We start from the raw sequence: 17207 nt of genomic DNA on the forward strand, positions 1-17207 counted from the left end.
CCAGCTCGAGGTCCTGGGGTCACGGCAGGGTACCTGGGACAGGGAAACAGGAGGTCCTCAGGCCTTCCCCCATCATTACTGAGTTATCACGGACACGTCACATTGTGTTAAGTTTAAGGTGATGTCATGTACTTCTCTATTGGAAGATTACTGCCTCCCTCCTGTCACATAATTACCTGACATAAGTCAGGCAGAGAAAGACAAATACTGTATGATCTCACTCACTGTGGAATCTACAAAGTCTGAACTCACAGAAACCAGGAATAGAACGGTGGTCACCAGGCACTGGGGGGCGGGGGGAGGGGAGACGACAGATGCTGGTCTCAGGGTACAAATTTCCCGTTACAAGATGACTAAGTTCTGGGGATCCAACATCCGGGTTTCTTATAGGAACATATTCCCTCCGTTTGAGGGATCATTTCTGGGGTGACATCGGAGCAGGGGAATTGCCGTCACCTTTAATGGCCTTTTCTAAGGAGACAGACAGTTGCCAACCTGCCAGGAGCTACAGGCTTAGAGGGACAGGGACTGATGGGAAGCTTTCTGAACAGCATCCTTCACCACCTGCAAGCTGGAGAAGAGCCAAAGAAGAGACTGAGCCCTCTGGGCGCCCACCCACACACCCGTGTTATCTCCCTGTGTTACCTGTAGCCTCGCTCACCTTTGGACACATACCACACTCATTTGATGACATTCCTGTTTTTTTCTTATTCTCTACATTTTGGTTAAGCCAAGTAATAATCCTAATAGCAGCAGCACAACAATCCATCATTTACTGAGTATTTTCATTATATGAGGTTCTACACCATGTACTTCTAATAAATTAACCGAATCCGTACAGTGACCTCTACAAGATACACATTATTATCTCCAGTTTACAGATGAGGAAACTGAGGCTTGGAGAGATTAAGTGCCTTAAGATCACACCTTTGGCAAGTGCCAGAACCCAGACCTGAAAGTGGCCTCCTGACTCTACAGGTTTTGTTTTTAACAGCCTTAAAAAATAGGAGGGCCTGGGTGACTCAGTCAGTTGAACATCTGACTTCAGCTCAGGTCATGGTCTCACGGTTCGTGGGTTCGAGCCCTACACTGGGCTCTGTGCTGACTCGGAGCCTGGAGCCTGCTTCGGATTCTGTGTCTCCCCCTCTCTCTACCCTTCCCCTGCTTGTTCTCTCTCTCTCTTAAAAATAAATAAACTTAAGAAAAATAGAACAAACTGGGTGGCTCCGTTGGTGGAGGGTCCTACTCGTGATTTTGGCTCAGGTCACTATCTCACAGTTTGTGGGTTCGAGCCCCGCGTCAGGTTCTTTGCTGACAGCTCAGCCTGGAACCTGCTTCAGATTCTGTGTCTCCCTCTCTCTCCGCACCTCCCCCACTCATGCTCACTTGCTATCTCTCTCTCTCTCAAAATAAATAAATACACATTAAAAAAAGAGAACAAACTAAAGGTTCTTCTCCTTCTAAGGCTCTAAATGAAGACCTTTAGATTCTGAGACGGAACAGGCAGTTGTAATGTTACAATGAGGTTTTCAGATGAGGGCTTGTCGTTCAGGGTTGGGTTGTCCCTGGGTTCCTGCCGTCTTGCATGGTAGCAGGTGTCCTGGCTTCACCTGCCCATCCCTGGGTGAGGGCGGGGCCTTGCGGTGACTGCCACCCACTTGTCCCTTCCGTCTGCACTTGGCTACCTCACGGAGAGCAGGGTCCCTGCGTGGATGCCAGTGTGTCTGCAGATGCCCACACCTGCACGGAGTGAATCCTCAGGTCTATTACCTGTCTGCTCTTTATTCCCTTTAACAGAGCATTTTGGTGTTTCAAGAACAATCTCTCCATCTGGTATCTCATGTTGAACTACTGACATTTTGGTGGCGTGAATTTTTACAACGCTAATAGCTATTTTTAAAAAAAACTTTTAAACATTTATTTATTATTGAGAGACAGAGACAGACAGAGCATGAGCATGGGAGGGGCAGAGAGACAGGGAGACACAGAACCCAACGCAGGCTCCAGGCTCCGAGCTGTCAGCACAGAGCCCGATGCAGGGCTTGAACTCACAGACCGCGAGATCATGACCTGTGAGGAAGTCGGACGTTTTACTGACTGCGCCACCCAGGCGCCCCATCTAATGGGCTATTTTTAAAGGTTCTTTTCCTTTACAGGAGAAACCTGAGTGCTCTGCAGTGGCCGAGGGTGAGCACAAAAACCCTTCAGCTCTAATTCTTCCGGATCGTCCACTGACTCCCAGAGGCATGGCTTGTTTGCTATGAGTCCACAGGGAGCACGAGGCGATGCTAGTGACCCCGGGAAGTGAGACCCTCACTCTCTTTTGCTGTTGACATATTAGAAAGAACCCTTGGTAAAATGGTGCACTAAAAAAAAAAAACAGTGGGCCCAGAGGACTCAGAAGAAGCTGATTTGTAGCGCTTGGCTTCTTTAGAACAGACTCAGTCATTTGACTGTGGCAGTTGTTACGTCACAGACCTAAGGACACGTGCCTCTAACCACTAAGGGGGAGGATGGTCCAGGGCTCCTGCAAAGGTGCTCACAGCAGGCAGCTCAGAGGACATGGGTGGAAAAGGTTGCACGGGGGAGGGCGGCTGGGACCCTGGAAGGAAAGTCTGATGGAAGGTGGGGCTTGAGAATCCACAATGAAAACGGGGGCCTGGTTAGTCCCCCCAAGGAGGCCCAGGCTTCAGTCTCGGCTGAGACTGTGGCTGGGAGCAGAACTGCTCTGCAGGAAGAACATCAAGCGGCCAGGGAATGACGGCATGTCCTCACCGTCAGGAGGGCTTTGCTGCAGCCGGCATCACTGCACCAAGACTGGGGGCCCAAGAGTCCTGGCTGGAAACTCGGCCAGCACCCACGCAGGGACGCGGGGCAGTCACGCGTCCTGCCATGGACAGGACACTGAGCTTGTGCCGAGGGGACGGAGATGCAGCGGGGCGGGCAGGGCAGCACCGAACAGGTGCGGGTGCCGATGGCTAGTAACCGTGGTGACGGGTGCCTTGTCCACGAGGTGGAGACAGCTGTGCCTCGCTTCTGCATCTCCGGCATTTAGTGAAACTCCAGCGTCTAGAGCACAGGAAGTGTTCAGTGGGAATTTACTAAACCGTGAACAAATGCGTGAGCGGATGATGGTCAAAACTGTGTGTGCACAAAGGACTGGCCTTCAGGTCCCTCACTGGTCGCTGGCTGACCAAGCACAGCAACCGCCGGTCACCCCCGTCAACCCGAGAGCTCTCGGGGCCGGGAGAATGTTGCAGAGTCCAGTCTGCCCTGCGACCTCGTCAGGAGAGCTGCTATCTGAGCCATTTACAAAGAAGCCACTGAAGCAGATTCCTCGACTCTCCTTGGGGAGTCATTCTGTCCATGACTTTCCCCGGAGAAGTATCCTCGGGTCTATCAAGCCAGGTAATCAAGGCAATTTTTCACACAGTGTAGCGGAAGTCCCCCCATCTGGGTAAACATAGTTAATTTTATTCCCTCGTTTCCAGGAAGACACGGAGCGGTCTCTCACTGTCATCCACACGGCAGCCTTGCGTGCCTCGGGAGACTACAACGGAGTCGGCTCCGGTTCGACACGGGAGAGCGCAGCCTGTGAGCATCCCTCCGTGTTCTTCTGCTGGACTGTCACCTGCATGCCGGGACCGCTCCGGTGGCAGTTCTGACAGGTTCCCCGGCCGGCTACCCCATCTGCTCGTCATTTGTCAGGTGCTGAAGCCACCTCGGTGTTGAAGAGCTCCCAAGGGGCTTATGAGACTCCCCTTTCAAAGCTGTCCGTTTGTCACCCTCGTGGTAGCAGGCCAACCGAACAGGAGACCATTTTCCGCCTCTGATCATCCGAGTAGGCCGGCAAAGATGCCAGCCTCCAATCCTTACTGTTGTCTAATGCCGTGCAATCACATTTGTAGAACTTTCCACGGCACTTGGCTCCAAAGGGAAACATGCAACAATTCTCCAAAGTACCCTTGGCGTGCGCGCTAACCCGCCAAGACAGGCCGAGGGGGCCTGAGCTCCAGGAGCGTGCCAGAGGCGCACAGGAGGCCCCCGCTTCTGACTCTTGATTTCAACTCAGGTCGTGACCTCACGGCTTGTGAGTTCGAACCCCACGTCAGGCCCTGCGCTGACAGTGCAGAGCCTGCTTGGGATTCTCTCTCCTTCTCTCTTTGGCCCTCCCCTGCTTGCGTGCTCTCTTTCTCTCTCTCTCAAGATAGATAAATAAACAAACATTAAGACGATGTCCTTGCAGAGATTATGTATTAGAAGATGCAAGGCTACGTTCAGACGGACAAACAGTCATATTGAAGGTTAGCAGAGACAGGACTTCACATGAACAGACACACACGTAAGGGGGAGGGCTTCCCCAAAGATCAAAGAAGAGAAACTCAGAGAAGCACTCCATGTAGGCCAAAGTTTATCTGCAGGGGATAAAGTACGGGGAAAACTTTAGAAATCACGTGTTTTTAATGTGAATGGCTATGTCCACTGACCACATTAAGATGGAGGGGAAGACACTTCCTCAACCCTTTACATATATTTTCTCCCTTAATCTCATTTAATCTAGCCAAATTCATTTTCCTATTTTTAGGCTCAGCAGGCTCCTCTAACAACAGGCCCATCAGGCAGTACTTATTACCTAAGATGTGAACGGAAGGTCCGACAAAAGTTACCCTAGGAGGCAAGAGTCAGTAACTGGAGGCCGTGTGGAGATATGAGAGAATGCCGTTAGCCTGCTCCCACGGTGGAGTGCCGTCTCCCTGGGATTTACGGGGTCCCCGAGCCAAAGGGGCTGCTGAAATCACTCCTCACCAGGAGGTGAGGATGCTCAGAAAGCCCTCCGGTGAACTTGAACTCCAGTTGTGTTCTCTGTTCCCGAAAGAGCATCACTCATTTTAGTCTGGCTCTTTATAATTAGAGTAGATTTCCTTCGGGGAGTATTATTTGCTTTTTCAAGTAAACTGGCAATGAGGGGTTTGTTAGTGTCTTTGCAAAGCCTGCTCACGGGTTGCAGACTTTCTTTGCCGAGAAAGCGAGCCCCGGGAGTACCTGTCACCAGGGTGCTGGTCCCCGGGCCGGGCTTTCCTCAGTTGAGGACAGCCAAGAGAGCATACGATCCCCTCGAAACACGGGTCAGCAACCACAGCCTTCGGGCCAGAATATCTGTGTGTGTAAATAAAGTTTTTTTTTTTTTAATTTTTTTTTTTTTAACATTTATTTATTTTTGAGACAGAGAGAGACACAGCATGAACGGGGGAGGGGCAGAGAGAGAGGGAAACACAGAATCAGAAGTAGGCTCCAGACTCTGAGCCATCAGCCCAGAGCCCGACAAGGGGCTCGAACTCGCGGACCGCGAGATCGTGACCTGAGCCGAAGTCGGACGCTTAACAGACTGAGCCACCCAGGCGCCCCAGATAAAGTTTTATCAGAACAAAATACTGTCCATCTCTTTCTGTGTTGACTACAACCGCTTTCTCTCTACAACAGCACAGTGGAGAGTTGAGACCCAGATGTTCCTGTGTGGGCTTGCAAAGCCTAAAACACCTGCTACCTGGCCCCTTAAGAGGAACAGCGTGCTGACTCCTGCATCCTGTACACGACGCTCTCCGGGGTGAGTTATATTGCCTACCAACCACACTCGGTACAAGAACTGTATAATAAAAACCGGAAGTTCAAAAATGTTAATAACTGAAAAATTCCCTGAGCACATTAGTACTTTTGGTACTAAGCCCAAATACTAGCAATTATTACTTACCTGAACATTCATTTCCTTGGAGCAGAAAGGAAGTTGAACTTCCCTACTGTTAAGTAATGTCCTGAACATCCACACAGATCGTGGCTGCTTGTCTGCATCCAGTCACTTTGTGTTTAAGTGACTGAGGGTCACAAGGATATATTATGTAATAAACCCATTCATGCATCCATTTAAAAACATTTTTTTAATGTTTATTTATTTTTGAGAGAGAGACAGAGAGACAGAGTACGAGCAGGGGAGGGGCAGAGAGAGAGGGAGACACAGAATCCAAAGCAGGCTCCAGGCTCTGAGCTGTCAGCACAGAGCCTGACGCGGGGCTCGAACCCACGAACTGCAAGATCATGACCTGAGCCGAAGTCGGACGCTTAACCGACTGAGCCACCCAGGCACCTCCATGCATCCATTTTTGACCTCAACAAATATATCCTGAGCACTAGCGCTAGGCACTCAGAATACAAGATGACGGAGCTGGATGCCCAGATGAAGCTGGAGGAACAGAGGAGAGACCCCAAGTTCACACCAAGAAATCCAAGTGAGGGGAGTCTGCACGGAGACACGGGAGTCCAGAGACGGAGCCAGCAGTGGGGAGTAGAGTCAGGGACGCTTTCTCAGAGAACCTGGTGCCTACTTAGCTTTGTTGCCAGTTCTTTAAGAGGTTGAGCAGGATGACTGTGACCCTTCAGCCCACCCCCAACCCCTAGAAAGCAGGACACGAGCAGCTTTAGATATGGAAGGGGCTGGCCTAATACGTAAGTGGCCTAGAGAGGGAACATTCTGCAGCTCCATCTGCCTGCAAATTCCAGACTGAATTCTAAAGTGTGTGTGTGTTTGCTTGCACGCACGTGCTCACACCCGTCCTTCTTTAGGAACTGTGGGTTAAATTTACCGTAAACCAAAAGCCCTTTCCAGAAGGCAGGACCAGGTTGTGTGACCTTGGTTCCAGGGTCTGGCCTCTCCTGGGTGCTGATGGGGAAGCGTGAGTCCCTAAGCTTAGTGATAATCACCGGGACACAAAGGAAGAGGCCGCGGGCCTGCTGGGAAGAGACGCTGACCAGTGTGTGAGTCACAATGTCCTCACCCTGACGCCTGTACGGAGGCTGGGCAGTGGCCCCTCAGGAAGGCTGCCCACCCATGAGCTCTTCCCCACGTGGGGGAATGAGGCCGGCGTGCAAGGCTGTGGGCAGCGGGCTGCCCGAGGACCGTGGAGACTTGGGAGAGCCTCTGTGGAGGCAACATGTCACTTGTACGGAGTGATCTGACGGATATGGGTGCACTTTGCTCCCAGACACACCTTCCATCATGACATCAGAGGGACTTAAAGTCAGCTGTTGGAGACTCAGTCACGCGAGTCTCGGGCTTCCACAACCTTCTATGACGTCGCGGCTTCTCCTTGTGGAAGAGTTAGCGTCTCTCAGGAAAGGTGAGTTTCGTCTCCTTGTAACTGAGTTGGCGGGGGGTGTTCACCCGCCTCCTGGCCCCCCCCTTCCCCCCAAGTCACAAGCTGACTCCCACTGGCTAAACATGCTTTTCGAATCCTGATCGCTGTGTGTCGGGCACCGGGGACCCTTTAGTCATAGCTAGGACAGTTCTGTGGCCTGTATCTTCCTATTTCCTTAAGTCATTTCAAGGAAATGGAATTAATATGCAACCAGTATAACCATACCATTGGGAAAAATAAGATTATTTCAATTCCTAAGACAACAGACAGACTGTCCAATACGATCTCACCTCAAGCTTTTTAAAATAATCATTTTCTGTGTTATTTTAGGAAAAGTGTTTTTAAAATGCTGCTGTATGTAATCAGCATCAAGACGCAGAAGGACATGATGTGAAGCCATGAGGCAGCGCTGGCCGCATGCCGACGCCGCTCGCAGGGAGGACGGCTCCACGATGGCCAGCAAATCCACCTTCTCCCAAAACCCTCCGAAGAACAGAGCCAGGCTTCCAAGAGCAAAACGAAAGAAACCGCAACGGCTCCGTGACTCTGCTAATTCCCATTGGTCTTTTCGACAAGGTTTATCTCCTTGACCTCACGGTACGTCTGGAGTCTACATGCAGCTAGCTAAGTGGGGACCACTTCAAGGGTCTCAGATCTGGGAACCATGTTACATAATTCTCTAATCAAAAAAAGAAATGTCCATTTTACACAGGCGAATATTCTGGTGTACCTTTCCAAAGTTCAACTCATGCAAACACAGACCCTGAACGTAGTGAGCGGATCCCGCCTACAATGTGTAAACTTCATCAAATTCAAACCTGGTCACTGAGCTCGATTGGCTTACCAGCTGCTGGCCTTTGGGGCCCCACCCTGCATACTGAAGCTTCGCATTGCTCACTTCCGGTGGGTCCAGACTTTGAGGGTCCCTGAAAGAAAATAAATGAAGAAACAACCAATCAATCAATCAACATGGTGGGAGACAAGAATGGTCTATGTTTATCCTCCTCCTCTCATTTCTTCCCTTCAGCCACTGTATGCATTTCAGACGCTCGTGTTATTACATAGTATGTCTCAGCCTTCCATTAGACTTCTTCAGAATGAAGCTGAGACTGGCCCGTCACTGCTTAACCCAAATAGTAAATATTTATCAAGAGACAACCAGCAGAGGTCTGTAGGTCAGTTATTAAAACGTCCAACACCAGTCAATGTTACAAATGGAAATGCATGACTATGCAGTGGCAAGCCCTGTGGCTTCTGTCTCTACCTTGGGTTTTCCTGGCAGATGGCTTCTCTCCTAAGCATACTGCTAGGTCATTCTGACCTTCCAAAACCAGTGGCCTCAGGACAGACTTCACCCTTTGGTTTACACGGGGAGGGAGGGAGGGAGGGAGAGAGAGAAGGAAGGAAAGGGAGAGGGGAAGGTTGAAAGACTGTCTTCCTTTCAGACATCACTGAGGTTCTTTATTTACTGATATGCAAAATACTATGCTAACAAAATCCTGCTAAGGTGCTTAAATAACTGTCATAATGAACATGAAGAAAACCTAACACTTGTATAGGTCTTAAATACTTCAGTATATTTTGTAGCTACTATTATCTACAACATGTGGAAAAGACTCATTTTCATATGTTTTTCAGATGACGTTATATCTGTGTTCTGCTGGATGGGCCTGACTCTGTCGGGTTTACGCCCTATCACTTGGCTATGATGTGCGTCATGCAGAAAGCATAGCTGTGAAGGTGCTCACTCGTCCACTGAGAGGCTGTGGCTGAATGGTCTCTGAAAAAGGAGGAAGGTGAATTTTAGGAGAACAAAGGAGATGAGGCAGAAAGGGAAGGGAGGCAAAGTGAGTAGGTGCCGACTCTGGGCTTGAGTCAGCAGAAACTTCTAAAGTTGCTAATACTTAATAATACTACCAGGACAAAACAGAATTCACTTAAGAGTAAAAAGCACTGGCAAAGGCGAGATAGTCTTCAATACCCCCGCGTAGTTTTAGATGGGGTCCCTGGGTCTAAAGAGACCAGGGAAGCTTGAAGATGGGGTGATTAGTTGCTAAGTAGTGGATGACAATTGATAATAGGACTCAGCCGGGAAGGCTGATGGCCAGGCATTTATTTAGAAGAATAAGGGAGGGGTCTTAACATTCCCAGTTGCAAAGGAATCTTAACAAACCCTACCATGTGTATGTCTTTAATGTTTCAAACTATTTTCATAACATGGGTGACTTCCTCTTTAACCTTACATAGGGAAAGGCTTTCTAAGGAGGATTCAAAATCCAGAAGCAATAAAAGAGTGATAAATTTGACTACATAAACATTTTTAAGTTTTTTTTGCCTCACAAAGACATCATGAACAAAAGGCAACTGACAAACTGGGACAAATTATTCATAACATGTACCATGGACAAAGAGCGAATATCCATAATGTATTTAAAAAACTCTAAAATATCGAGGTGACAAAAGACAAAAAAAAGTAGAAACAGGAGAAAAAGACATGAGCAGACAAATCATAAAAAGGATATAAAAGGTCCTCAGATATATTAAAAAGCACCAAACGCATGCCAAATTATATTAATAGAATCACTGAATCGCCATTTTTCACCTATGAAACTGCTCCCCGACGCCCTCCCAAAAAAGAAAGAAAAGTGTGGCACACTGTATTGGTGAGGCTGTGAGGAAAAAGGTGTCCTCATACTTTGCACTGAGAAATAGTGCAGTCCTTTTAGAGCGAAATTTGGCAACACCTAATAAAATACACACTTATCCTTTGAACTACATCACTTCCGGGAAGATATACCTCTAACAATACAAAAATAGATATGCAGAAGGTTATGTTCATTGCAGCTCTGTAATGACAAGACATTGGAAACAATACGTGGCTGAAGAAACTATGGTTCATCCATACAATGGTACTATGGTACAGCTGCAAGAAAGAACGAAGACCTCTATAAACTGATTGTTGTGATTTTCATCATGGAGTATGTGAAGTCCAACAGACCATCTATAGTATGTGACCCATCATATAAGAAAGGGATCTAAGAAAATACACATACATACATCCTCATTTGTGAAAAAAAAAACAAAACAAAAACAAAAACACAGGAAGCAGAAACCAGAAACCAGAGGTTGGTTATGTATAGGGGGTGGGTGGGAAGAAGGAGGGATTGGGCATGAGGTGTCTGCATGAGGAAGGAGAAGCACTTCTCTGGGGTATGTTTATTGGTATAACGTCCAGTCTTAGCCCATAGTGGGGTTTCACATACTTTTTGCACACTCCAAAAACAAAACTAACAATAAAAAGCAATCAGGACGTGGGGGAACCCAAAAAAGAATAGCAACACCACAACAAAGTAAAACCCTACTTCAGATAAATCACAAAACTACATGGAAGGGTGGGGAAGGAAAGAACCAACATAAGCAATATCAGAAAACAGTATCTCGACTGGATAGCATAAAGCTAAAGACAAAAAGATCCCTCTGAACTATGGGTTAGCAATTCTGAAACTACTTAATGTGTGTGCTGGAATTAAACTACTCTGCAAATATATACATACATTGGAGAGAATGAAAACCAGTTTTCTTACTGTTGGAAAAACAAGCTACAAGGAAAAGGGGAAGGCTAAAATGAACTGTGTGGTGTTGGCCTGGAATCAGAGGTATTGGTGCAAACTCATGGTTTCTAATACATACATAGATGCAAAATGTAGATATATGTGTGTCCAGGGGTTAGTGTGCATACATATATGTCCTTGCTTTGTTCGTGGAGAGGCTTAGAACCGATGACCCCCAGAAACAATGAGCACACTCAGTGCCCGTATCTTGGTCTCTAAACACCATCATCCAATAAAATAAATAAGGCTCCTCCTCGGAGAAGTAGTTGTATCCAGGCTGGAACAGGGAAATACAGGATGAGTCTGGAACATCTTATGGGGCCAGAAAATGAGGAAATACTCAAGAAAGACAGAAAGAAAGGAATCCTTGTTCAAAGAATGCAGAAGCCAACCTAAAGGAGTTTCTCATGGCCAAAGCTGGAAAAATATGAGTGACAAAATAATTAATACTAGTATCATATTCATCAATGGAATAAAATCAATATCCATGAGTCCATATTAATATAAATAAGTAATCAAATACAGAAACCAGCTTTCTTGTAAGAGAATTCCAATTAATAACTGTGAAAAAGAAAGGAAAGAGTATCACCCTTAGGCTTACATTAATGAATGTTGCAGACAAGATCTACTGATGGGTGCTTACGTTAGTGAACCCAAGTTTGAAGAGAAACAGGATTTGCATAACCTCAAAGTATCTCCCCTCAAGATATTTATCAGTCATAAAGGAGAAGACAGCAACTTTGCAGTGGAGAAACTGGTAGACAGCAACCTAACTAAGAGATTGAGGTCAATGTCACTGGAAATAAGACACATCAACATCATCATGAACACTTTGGTACAATGTGCTGGGAAGGAGAAAAGCATCATCTATATGGTATTTTCACTAAAAATGCATAACCTCACTTCAATCGTGAGAAAACATAAGACAAGCCCAAATTGAGCCTCACTTTATAAAGCAGCTGACCAATAACCTTCGGAAGTGTCAAGATCATGAAAACAAGGAAAGTGAGGAAATGTTACAGACTGGAGGGGATTAAAAATAAATAATGTCTAAAGGAACGTGGGATCCTAAGACAGAAAGGAGACACTGGTAGAAAAATTGGTAAAATTCAAATAAGTTGGATTAATAATACTGTGCCAATGTTAATTTCCTGCCCTTGATAATTACACCGTGGTTATAAAATACACTAACAGTATTGCAGGAGTATAGGAGAAGTAGGGATAGGGATATAAGAGAATGATTTGTACTGTTTTCGCAATTTTTCTTTGTTTAAAATTACTTTAAAATAGAAATCTAAACAAAATTCAAAAAATTGAATAGGTTATATCTCATTGACTATAACAAATATTATAGAAATGAATTAAAATTAGAGAATTTCCTTCCCACGATACTGCAATCTTGATATTGAATTGACGAAAAAGTCTTTAATACTAGCACGGCATAAGCACTCAATTCATGCATCTGAGGTGACAAACAAATGAGTAGGGATAGATGGGTTATGGTGGTGGCTCTAAGTAAAAGATGTTTTTGCAAGGTTAACGGCAAACCTAACAAATTCATTTGGCCTGGGTTTATCTAGAATTTTCCAAGCATGGAGCACAGCGTAGGAAAAAAGAAATGTTAAAATTCCAGAGTCTTACTGAATACTGAAATTCTCTTTGTTGGGTAATGAATTCCACTGTCTGGGATAATCGAGAACAGCAGGAGATTAGCGTCTCTTTCACCTAACAAGTGTAAATTCCTATAAATGCTATCCGGAAGTGGTATCTCCAGGTAGACAGAGTGTCCTAGAAGATTTCAATACCATGACCACATGTGCATCCCTCTTTTGTCACCTTCACTCCTTCTCCAGGGCTCACGTATACCCTCTTCCCCTCATGGCCAACACATCAGACAAGCTTCTACAGCCTGAAGACAGCAGAGGCTAGCGGGAAAAGCCAAGTTCCAGCAGGAGCAGGAGGCTGGGTACAACTCTCAGACCAGCCTTAATGAGGAAGCGGGATAAGAGTGACCCTTTCCCCTAAAGAAGGGCCGGGAAAATCAAGAGAAACAATCACTATTTATAAACTGTAACACAGTCTAAGGACGGAACTGTCTTTATTTTTCCCAGCTGGTGCATCTCTGTAAGTTAAATGCCCCCACGATGCCTTAGAGCTGCTTCAGTCCGTCTTTAGGAAAATACCATGGTGCAAGCACCTCACACAGTGCAGGAAGCTGGGATGTGGTGGGAAGAGCTCTAAGAGGCTGCAAATTTAATTCTGAATTCTGCCGCTAACTAGCGGTAGGGTGTGGGGTAATAGGGAAACTTAACCCAAGTTTGTTTCCTCATGTATAAAATGAGAATAAAAATGCTTGCTTTCCAGGGTTGGACTTAATGTTCCACTGAATATGAAAATAGGTAGTACAGAGCTGACTGAGTAGATATTCAATAAATGGCAGTTTTTTTAATTGGTAAATGGTAAATAATTAAGTTGATCATGCAATCACTATTCATATGCAACTTTAACTAAAGGTCCAATAATATATCAGATAGGAGGACAAATTTACCTTATAGAACTCAGCAATAAAACAAACACCTTGATTCTTGTATTATATGGGGGTGGGTTTAGGAACCCCAACCCTCAACCCTGTTTCTATGAAATCAACCTATATTTTGCATTGGAATGTGATGGTGTAAGATTTGCTTGATTTCAGGGTGGTCTCCTCAACTCCCCCTCGCAAGGGGGGGGGGTCCTTTCTTCAATGACTCCCTTGATGGTCGTCCATCCTCTGCTCAAACCATCCATGGAATGGCTTTCCTTGCACCATTCTTTCTCTACCCCAGCCTAGCAAACGCCCAGCTTGGGTTTATGCTCAATCCACCCCCTTATACAAACACCTAGGCCACTGAAAACTGGCAGAGAAAGCATGAAGCCAGTGTAATGCTTGTCAGCTGGGTACTAACCCTTCCCGCCATGTCTACTCGGCCTTGGTTAGTCACCTTCTTCTCAACCATGATTCCAATCTTTCCTGCTTCCGTAACCTCCAGTCCCCGGAAATATGGCTTTATTTGCAAACAGGCTCTTTGCAGATGTCACTGAGTTAAAATAAGGTCATCTCAATTAGGGTGGGCCCAATCCAACCCCAATCTCCTGTATAAAGGGGGGAGAAGGCACACTGGGAAAAGCCCACGTGACAGGAGAGGCACAGGCTGGACAGATGGCTCCCACCAGAAGCTGGAAGGTTCTTCACTACAGGTTTTGAGGGAACATGGCCCTGGGGACACACTATTTTGGACTTCTGGCCTCTAGAACCATGAGGAAATGAATTTCTATTGTTTTACATCACTCGGTGTGTGGTAGTTTGCTACCACAATCCCACGAAATTAATATACCCTTCACTTTTTAAACTGAAGCCCCAAGTGGAGAAGCCATTAGTTCAATGACACCAAGCTGATTAGTTTCTGTCTAAAGATGAATCTCCTGGTTTGGTCAAAGGAGAAAAAAAATATCTCCAACTGACTTAAGGAACAAAGTAGAAAGACATTCAGAGAGCAGAGCAAAAACAGCCTCCGAGGAAGTTTCATCTGCTAAACGCTTGCCGTGTCCACTCAATGGTGGTTCTTTGCGGAGCACATTCTCCCGTCAAAGCAGTAGGGATGCCTCCTTCCCACACTGAGGACCACCAGCAGTGCTCTCTGGATGAAAGCTCATTGCCATCAAATCATTTCCCCTCGTGGACTGGATTATTCTGCAATTCTTAGGGGGGTGTGTGTGCGATGGGGGGACACACGAAAGTATGTTTTTATTTATTTTGTGGTTGGTTAGTGCCCTCCTGCAACTTTTCTGTCTTTTTGAAACTTTATTCATTTATTTTAAAGAACGCATGGCAGGCTCTGTGATAAATCACCTCCAGGAGATGGATTGGTAAAAAAAAAAAAAAAAATGATTAAGTTAGAATAAAATTATCTGGACTTGCCATATCTCAAAATGATCGTGCAGTCCATTCTGATTTTTCTTATTTGAGCAATAAACAACACAGCGAATCAATCATGTTGAATTTTGAAGAGCAGTTACTGCAGCAAAGTTTATGTATTTATCTTTCTAAGATAGTTGAAGGGACTGAAAAGCCTCCCAACAAAAACAGCATTTGGAAAAGTCAAACTAAAAATTGCTTTTCTGGCTCCTAACATTTATTTCATGGCTAAAGACACCAAAAACTAGCAATGTCAAATGATATGTGTTTTCTGAGTATTCCTAGGTGCATGGCATGGTGGGTAATATAAAAATATAAGATACACCCCCGGTCAAGAACAGTGTCTGCCCCTTGTGAATGCTCATAAATATTACCTGAATAATGAATAAATGGAGGGGTGCGTGGATAAATCAATGGGACCTAGTCTAATTGCCAATTGCTGATTGGTCAGGTTTAGTGATACTTTAAACTCATGCAGAACTTAAAGATTCGTGTTATCAGTTTTTACCCATATCTTAAATTACATGGTTAAATTCTTGGGGGCAGGACTCATCAGAGGCATAAATCCTTCCCGAGTCGCCAACATTCCAGAACACATCCTACCATTAATTTTAAGTGTCTTCGTGTCTCTGGCATATCAGAAGGTCTTTCCTCAGGAGGGATTTGATACAGGAGTTTTGCTGTGGGGTTACTCCAGTCACTGAAAGATGATGGGGTGGCTCACTCTGAAATGCTTGGATGTATCCCCCGTCTGATTCATGGGGACACTCTAACACCATGATCACAAATACGATACCAAATAAAGTCACATGAAAAGTTTCTTAGGTAAAAGGGAGCTTGGGACTTATTTGTTGTTGTATATTCAGTGTCTAACAGGTGCTCAGAAACTTCCATTAAAGAAGGAAATGAGAGTGTCTCGTGTCCATGAAATACAGCCAGACCAACACTAAACCATCCTACACACCTAGAAAACTGACTGGAGGACTAACACAACAATCTGCACGACCTGAACCACAGAATTCAGCAGGGAACGTGCACGGAGAGGTGAACTTGGGGAGAGAGAAGGTGCAGGAAGGGAGGTGCTTTTGTGAGCGGAGAGAGGACGGAGACGGGGGGGCGGGGCAGAATACGGGAAAAGCACCCCTCCCCAAAAGCAGCTGGAGAGAAAGTGGAAAATTGGAAACGGCCGCAGGGACTAAACTAAAAAGGGAGAAAGGAGAAAGGAGAGGGTTTAAATTCCATTAAGACTGTAAACAAGGGGAGTGCAGTCTGCAACTCCGCAGCTCGATACCTGGCGGTGCTCTGGTGGGAAGGGCGAATCCCCAGGAACAGAGTGGGGTCTGGGAGGTTCTTGGGCCACACGGGGAAAAGCGGTTCCACTGCTGGAAGGATATTGGGTAGAGGCTGTGAGGCCACCTGGTCCCAGCAGACCCCGGAAGGCGGCCACATTCGCTGGTGCTGGGGCAAGATCGTTAAGGGTGAAGCCTGGTGCCAGACGTGTGTTGCGATCTTCCATAATCCCTGAAATGCTGCTGCTACACTGTCTCGCGACCTTTTTCTGGGGCGGGCTGGCACCTGACCGCGGTCTCGGGGCACTGGCAGCAGCAGGGTCCAGCGGGCTTTCCTGGGTGCAGCCGACATTTGGCCGTTGCTCCTTCGGCCATTGGTGAGACCCTCCCGCAGAGGGGCGGAGCGGGTCAAAGCCGAGTTCCTTCGGAAGTAAGGGGCCTGGGGAAACAGCCGCATCTGAGACAAAACTCGGGAGCGAGGTACTGCCTGGGGCCTGGTCACGGAGAGCGAAGGAGAGGGGAGTGGACGGGAGCTGAAGACAGAGGACGGGTGCGCGATTGCTGATCCGGGAGAACAGACTGGCTGGCCTGGGGACGCCATTTTTCACCACTCCCGCGCATGCGCACCGAGGAGCATGGAAACAATCCACCCCGGGAGGCTGGCAGCGCCATCTAGGGGAGAGCGGAGCCGTCACACCGAGCGCCGCCCAACTGGGCCAACTTCGCTCTTCAAGAACACAAACCTCACCGCCGGCTTAATTTATGGACTATAAAGAGCTACATGGACTGACTTCTACGGGAAAAGGAAGCAATTTCAGTCCTACTTCAATCTGTTAGCAGGTTCATCTATTCAATTTTCTTTCTTTGTGTCTTTTTCTCTTCTACACTTCTTTTTCTTGAATACAGAAAGAGAAAAAACTCTTATTTTCAATTTTTATTAAAAATATTTTTCTTAAATTTTTATTACTATATTTTTTACTTTTGTGTAGATTTTTTCAAATTCTATTTTACTTCCATCATTTTATTTTAGTCTACTTCAGTGTATTCACCTTTTCAAATTTTCAAACGATTTCCTTTTTTTTCTTTTTCTTTTTTCTCTTTTTCGTTTCTTTTTTTTTCTTGAATGCAGAAAGAGAAAAACATCGTTTTTACTTTCAATTTCTAT

At 46.2% G+C, this 17207-nt stretch overlaps 1 protein-coding gene across 6 annotated transcripts in view; it reads right to left on the reverse strand.

The window, feature by feature from the left end:
- DPP6 (dipeptidyl peptidase like 6) overlaps positions 1 to 17207 on the reverse strand; it is a 944937-nt gene that overhangs the window by 164828 nt on the left and 762902 nt on the right. For 5 of the 6 annotated variants that reach the window (XM_027051282.2, XM_027051281.2, XM_027051278.2 and 2 more), the window contains exon 7: positions 8032 to 8113. In XM_027051282.2, the coding sequence (XP_026907083.1) occupies positions 8032 to 8113 (82 nt within the window). Of the gene's footprint in view, positions 1 to 8031; positions 8114 to 16044; positions 16659 to 17207 lie in introns of those variants that run through there. The other variant, XM_053217829.1, reaches the window with a different exon arrangement.

Source organism: Acinonyx jubatus, chromosome A2, assembly GCF_027475565.1.
Source record: "Acinonyx jubatus isolate Ajub_Pintada_27869175 chromosome A2, VMU_Ajub_asm_v1.0, whole genome shotgun sequence".
Lineage (NCBI taxonomy): Eukaryota > Metazoa > Chordata > Mammalia > Carnivora > Felidae > Acinonyx > Acinonyx jubatus.